Genomic DNA, 6819 nt, shown 5'->3' on the forward strand with positions numbered 1-6819 from the left:
CTTTGGCCAGACTGAGCAGCCAATGCCATGGGCCCAACCACAGATGTGTGGAGGATCTTAGGGTCTGTGCCTAGGGCTGGGGAGAGCCGCCTGGATTTCCCTTTACCGGGGGTGTCGGGAGAGAAGCCTGAGCCACCTGACTACTGGCTGGGCATGTTTCGGGATGTGACAGGCCCCGTGGCACAGTCCAGCAGGTCAGAGTTGGGAGGGCCCCAAAACCTTGTTTCTTTTTATGGGTGGTAACGCTGAGGGGGCGTCTCTGTGCCCCGTGTGACCTTGCCATGCTGGTGTTCCTCCTGGAACATGGAGTGCTGGGCTTCCTCTAGGTGGATGTCAGAGACCCACCTAGTTAATGGGGGCTAACAAGTCACTAGGTTTACGGTGCAGAGACCCTCTCCCACCACCTGGCTGAGCCCGGCATGCAGAGGGCTGTGCTCCCAGGGCCCAAAGGGAAAGTGTAGCCTGTGGGCCCATACCTCCTCCTGTGACTCACACCTGGTGGGACAAGAAACCCGAAACACCCCGAACAATGAGTTTCCAGTAAAATATGACAGACATGATGGGGCGGAGGAGAGGAGGGATCTGACTGGGAGTTGGCACTGTCCCCTGGGTGATGAAAGCCAAGGGGAATGGAAAATGCCAGGCCCGCCCTCACCCAGGAGTATAAAGCCTTGCAGCCCTTCCTAACTCACCCAAGCACCTTTCTCTTCTCTCTGCCGACTCACTCACTCGCTCACTTCCCTCCTTGACACCATGACCAGCCGCCAGGGCACATCTTCCAGCTCTATGAAGGGCTCCTATGTCATCAGCGGCGGCTCCAGCTGCGGGTCTTCCGCCAGGGCCGGAGGCTCCTTCCGGGCCCCCAGCAACTACGGGGGCCTGTCCTCCTCCCGCTACTCCTCCGGGGGTGTCTGCGGGGTGGGGGGCGGCTATGGAGGCAGCTTCAGCAGCAGCAGCAGCTTCGGTGGGGCCATGGGTAGCGGCTTCGGTGGAGGATACGGCGGTGGGGCTGGTGGCGGCTACGGTGGTGGCTTCGGTGGTGGCTCAGGTGGTGGCGTGTGTGGCGGCTTTGGCGGTGGTGATGGGCTCCTGGTGGCCAGTGAGAAGGTGACCATGCAGAACCTCAACGACCGCCTGGCCTCCTACCTGGACAAGGTACGCGCCCTGGAGGAGGCCAACACTGACCTGGAGGTGAAGATCCGCGACTGGTACCAGAAGCAACGGCCCACTGAGATCAGGGACTACAGCGCCTACTTCAGGACCATCGAGGACCTGAGGAACAAGGTGCGTGGACCAGGCAGCGGGAGGTGCCGCTCCGGCCAGCTCATTTAGGAGCAATGGCTGCTTCAGGCCACTGGTTACTTGGGATTCTTAGGCAGAAGAGCTTCCAGCTCCAGATCCCTTCTTTTGGCTCTAGATGCCTCCAACAGAGCTGGTCTATGAGAAGATGGCCTCCCTTCCCCTATCTTGTTCATGCCTCTCTGAGCTCCAGATTCTCAGACCACAAGAGACCAGGGGTTCCTACCCTTACATACTACAGAGGAAGAAGCTGAAGCTTTGGGCTGCCTGCCCAAGGTCACACAGCAAATTACTGGCCGAGCCAAGCCTAAAGCCCTAGTGCCCCACCTGCCAGTACAGGAGGCAGCAACCCGTTCTCCAGCACAGGGGAGGAGCGAGGCTCTAACTGCTCCAGGCTAAACATCCAAGTCACTCATTAGCTCATTAGTCTGGGCTGTGGCGGCTGCTGCCCGTGCGCCCTGGCACGGGTGGCCCCTCCCCACAGCCAGGAGGGCATGGAAAACCCACAGAGACAGTCACTGGTGGCCCACTTTACGTGCCCTGCGTAGGAGAGGGCCTGGGGGGCTTGTGTTATCTGACTTCAGCCCCCGTTCCTTGCTCCCATGTCACCCCAGGGATCTGCTGACCCTGCTTCCCTTGGTATCTGGCTCTGATGCTTTGAGTGGATTAGGGAAATCAGATGATGAGGGAGGGAACTCTAGCCAGGCCAGGGTTCTACCTTTGTTTGCTTTCCTTTTGCTTCTTCTTGTCGAATCCCCTGTGCCAGCTGGATCTCAACTTTTGGGAAAGCCCCACTTTGAGGTCCTGTGCTCTGAAGACTTGAAAAGGAGTGTACGTGCCTACAGAGGACTGGCAGGGCCGACTTGTGCAGTGAGAGCAGAACTCAGATCCGGAAGGGGGTCTGGAGAGTCCGGTCACTCCCCTCCTCTGTGGGTCGGGCACTCGAGGGCCTGAGACTCATCTCAGGCTTTGCAGCAACTCAGTGGTAGATACAGGATCAGAACTCAAGGGCTTTTTATCTAAGGTCAGGGCTCTTTCTACCCATTCTGCTGACCACGAGTAGCCAAGTCCTGGGTCAAATCTGGACCACTGTGAGTTACCCTTTAGGCTGCCGTGGCAAAGGCTTGTGGGGAGTAGCAGGGACTCAGGCAGAAGCATGAAGGCAAAGTCCTGGTGCAGGCTGCAGTCAGGTCTGGCTAGTGCTGTCCACTGGACCAACGACCTGTGCCCTTTCCGCCTGCAGATCCTTGCGGCCACTGTGGACAATGCTAACATCGTGTTGCAGATTGACAATGCCCGCCTGGCCGCTGATGACTTCCGCACCAAGTGAGTTTGCAGTGGTGTTTCAGAGCATCCCGTCTCCCCTGGGTTGGGCATTTTTGGAGAAGTGTCCCCTGAACAGAGCTGGAATGTGCCACAATGGCTGTGTTGAAAACCCCTTGGGGTGTTTGTAAAAATACGAGACTCTTGGGCCCCACCTTTGGGGTTTGGATTCAGTTATTATTATTATTTCTTCATTCAGTTATTTTTAATAGGCTACCTGGGTGATCCTGACCCACAGCCAGATTAGGGGGCCACTGCTTTAGGGAGGGGCAGTCCCCACTTCCCCGCCTGCCCCTGAAGTGCAGGAGGTAGTCCTATCTGGAGGCCTTGTGTGCTACTGGCTGGCTGAAGCCAGAAGCATCGCCCCTCCGTGAATTCTATAGCACGATCAGCTGTCTTATTCTTGGCACTGTCCCCCTCCCCAGAATTTCAGATCTGAGGAATAATGGGCTCTGTGTCCATCCGTGCCATCTTCAAGACTGGCTCACTAAACCGCCCACAGGATGCCGACTATGGGCAGAAGCTGCAGGGGGAAGAGAACAGAGCCTTCAGTGTGGCCAGGGAGGGTGTCTCATTCCTTTTTCCCTGGGTCATTCCAGGTACGAGACGGAGCTGAACTTGCGCTTGAGTGTGGAGGCCGACATCAACGGCCTCCGCAGGGTGCTGGATGAGCTGACCCTGGCCAGAGCTGACCTGGAGATGCAGATCGAGAGCCTGAAGGAGGAGCTGGCCTACCTCCGGAAGAACCACGAGGAGGTGAGAACCAAATGGAAAAGCCAGCTTAGAGGGTTAGCTGGGAGGGAAGAGATGGTGGAGAGGAATGTTCAGACCTGGAACACCTCTGACTAGGGAGCCCTGATCGGTTGCCATAGTGAGGCCCCTGACTGTGGACCGTTCTTTGGTTGTGCAGGAAATGGCTAACCTGCGAGGCCAGGTGGGCGGGGATATCAACGTGGAAATGGATGCCGTCCCCGGCGTGGACCTGAGCCGCGTCCTGAACGAGATGCGCGAACAGTACGAGAAGATGGCGGAGAAGAACCGCAAGGACGCCGAGGACTGGTTCTTCAGCAAGGTGGGTGGCATTCGGAGTGGAAAGGACCCAGGACGCCTGCCTCCGTGGAACTTCCAGTGCCAACGATGTTTTCTTTTCTGCAGACAGAGGAACTGAACCGCGAGGTGGCCAGCAGCAGCGAGATGGTGCAGAGCAGCAAGAGCGAGATCTCAGAGCTCCGGCGCACCATGCAGAACCTGGAGATCGAGCTGCAGTCCCATCTCAGCATGGTAGGGGCGCTGCCAGGCCTGGGGGGCGGCGTGCCCAGGGTCCTGGAGGGAGAGAATGACCACCCTCATGGATTCCTGATCTTCTTTCCTTCCCTCACAGAAATCATCCCTGGAGAACAGCCTGGAGGAAACCAAAAACCGCTACTGCCTGCAGCTGTCCCAGATCCAGGGGCTCATCTGCAACGTGGAGGAGCAGCTGGCCCAGCTGCGCTGCGAGATGGAGCAGCAGAGCCAGGAGTACAAGATCCTGCTGGACGTGAAGACGCGGCTGGAGCAGGAGATCGCCACCTACCGCCGCCTGCTGGAGGGCGAGGATGCCCAGTGAGTAGGGGCCCCCTCTCAGTCCCGCTCCGCCCTGTTCACTCACTGCCCCCTGTGTGTCTGATCATTTTGCCCCTTTTCTGTCTTCACAGCTTCTCCACCTCCCAGTTCTCCTCTGGCTCTCAGTCATCCAGAGATGGTAAGAATTTCCTCCTCATCAAGCCTGGACTCAAGACCACCCCGTCTCCCAGCATGTCTAGGATGTTAGATGGGAGCTTCTGGAGGGGTTGAGCTAGGGTTTTCTCACCCAGTATCCCTTATGCATCTCTGTGGGTAGAAGAAGCCATTTTCTAAACCCTCCTTATGGCGAGGAGTTGGTGGCCCCCTATATGTGGCAGATCCCATAGTTCTGGCGGTCAGCATCAGGGACAGAGCCCCACATGGGTCTTCCCACCAAGACCAGTCCATTTGGGCAGATCTGGATGGAACCATTTTGGGCTGAGTTATTAGGAAGCTCCAGTCTGAAGACACAGACTCTGCCCCTGACCTTAGGGAGCTCTAGTCTGAAAGAAACGTGCTGATGATATCCGTGCCGGGGCGAGAGCAGCGGGTGAAGTGGTAATCAGGGGAGAGGGCAGCAGGGAGACAGTTTGTTTAAGTGCCCTCGCACTCCTGATTTCTCCATTGCCTATCCGCCGCTGATAACACCCTCTCTCCCCTCTTCCCCAGTGACCTCCTCCAGTCGTCAGATTCGCACCAAAGTCTTGGATGTGCAGGATGGCAAGTTGGTGTCCTCCCACGAGCAGATCGTTCGCACCAAGAACTAAAGCTGCTCTGCGCTGTTCAGGCCTAGAAAGCTCCCCATGTGGACACAGATTTCACTGGGTGAATCCCCTGTCCTGTCCCCCACCCCCCCACCGCAAGCACTTCACACCTGAGCCTTGTTTCACCCTTGCCCCTCCCAGCAATCAATAAAGCTTCATTATCTGAGTTGCACAGCTCTCGCCTCTGCCTGGTCATTGTCAGGAGGGGTGGTGGGGAGAAAGCGGAGGAAGCATCTCTTTGGAGCTCTCATAGCACCTGGCTATGTCATCCGGGACTGGGAGAAAGGACCTGGGGGCAGATCAGGCCCAGGTCCCAAGATGGCTTTCGCCATCGCAGAAGATAGATGTGTGTACCAGGTCATTTGTGGTGTCTCCTGGGGCATGGAGGAACATGCATTCATTTACTCACTGATCCATTTACTTATTCGTTCAACAGGTATTATTGAGTGACTTTTGTAAGCCAGGCACTGTGCTAGGTGAGGGATTTCTTAACACTTTGGTCTTCAGGGATTCCTTTGAGTATATATTGAAAACTGTAGATATCTTCCCATGCCCAATAAGCATACACACATTTGCATATAATTCATGAGATTCACGGGCTCCCTAGAGCTCATCAGTTGAGGTCCATGAACCCAGTCAGAACTCATGTTTTACTGAGAGTCTTGTCTCCCTCCATTCCACCTGCCCTTGCCTTCACAGCTGGGTCTGAATCCTGCCTGCTCTTAGTTGACATAGAGTAAGTTGATTAGCATCGCCAAGCCTCAGTTTCCACATCTGTAAGGTGGGCACAATGACAGTACCTACCCCGGGAGCTTTTTGTGAGGGTTTGCATGTCAGGCCTCTACCACAGTGCCTGGGACAGTGCAGGCTCAGGGCACGGCTGTGTGAGTGACACTGTGTGAGTTACCTCTTGTCCATGGTGGCTCTCGTCCATAATGAGAGCTTTTCTTAGAGGCTTGGGAACAGGCTGACTGGTTTCTAACCCTGGCTTTGTTCTTCTTTTACATTTTAAAAATATCTTTATTGGAGTATAATTGCTTTACAATGTTGTGTTAGTTTCTGCTGTACAACAAAGTGAATCAGCTATACGTATACATATATCCCTCCCACCCTCCAACACTTCCTATCCCACCCCTCTAGGTCATCACAAAACATCGAGCTGACTGTGTCTTTATTCCTGCCCTGCCTGGCTCTGTTCTGAATCAGCTACATGACCTTGGAGAGTCTCTGTTTCCCCATTTATTCAGGAAGCATGGTGAACTCTGCTTCTCGGAGTTATATGGGAATCCAGGGAGTGAGTGCACATCTAGAGCCAGGGCTGTAGGAGGCTCCTCCGGTGGGGAGAGTCTTTTCCTCTCTTTGGGGGGTTGGAAAAGGAGAAGGAAGGGGAGGACATCCACCTGAGTGAGGTGGGGAGGGCTCACCGCCCCAAGCTAGGGAAGAGTTGACTAGTAACTGTGTCACTTTCTACAGCTCATTCATTTAGCCACGTGAATGAAGCTTTGAGGGGGAGTCAAGGGTGGGACTAGGGTTAAAGAAAAGACTTAGTCTTTGAAGGCAAGGGGACTAAAAGCCTGGGCTGGAATCAGACATCCTGAGTTGGAGTCACGGCTCCTACCCTGACTAGCCGGGAAGGATCTGCGCAAGATCCCCTTTTGCAAAACAGGCAACGACAACCCTCCCTGCACGAGGCCGTGGAGGATTAAATGATCTCATGTAGGAATGGGTTTAGCGTTGTAGTTGGCACGCAGCTCGTGCTCCATAAATGGAAGTGTAAGAGTGTGAGTTATTAGGAAAAGGAATGAAGTCATATTGGTTTCTTTGACCTCAT

The 6819-nt window shown here is 55.3% G+C and overlaps 1 protein-coding gene across 1 annotated transcript; it reads left to right on the forward strand.

Moving 5' to 3' along the window:
- Positions 1-753: 753 nt before the first annotated feature.
- LOC309838213 (keratin, type I cytoskeletal 14-like) lies at positions 754-5027 on the forward strand (the record flags this gene model as incomplete). Its single annotated transcript, XM_082679234.1, has 8 exons — positions 754-1284; positions 2543-2625; positions 3222-3378; positions 3533-3694; positions 3778-3903; positions 4004-4224; positions 4317-4363; positions 4894-5027. 8 exons carry the CDS (start codon positions 754-756, stop codon positions 4989-4991), a joined length of 1425 nt encoding a protein of 474 aa, XP_082535360.1. The 3' UTR covers positions 4992-5027.
- Positions 5028-6819: the final 1792 nt, after the last annotated feature.

Source organism: Grampus griseus (assembly GCF_964374135.1).
Source record: "Grampus griseus genome assembly, chromosome: 20".
NCBI lineage: Eukaryota > Metazoa > Chordata > Mammalia > Artiodactyla > Delphinidae > Grampus > Grampus griseus.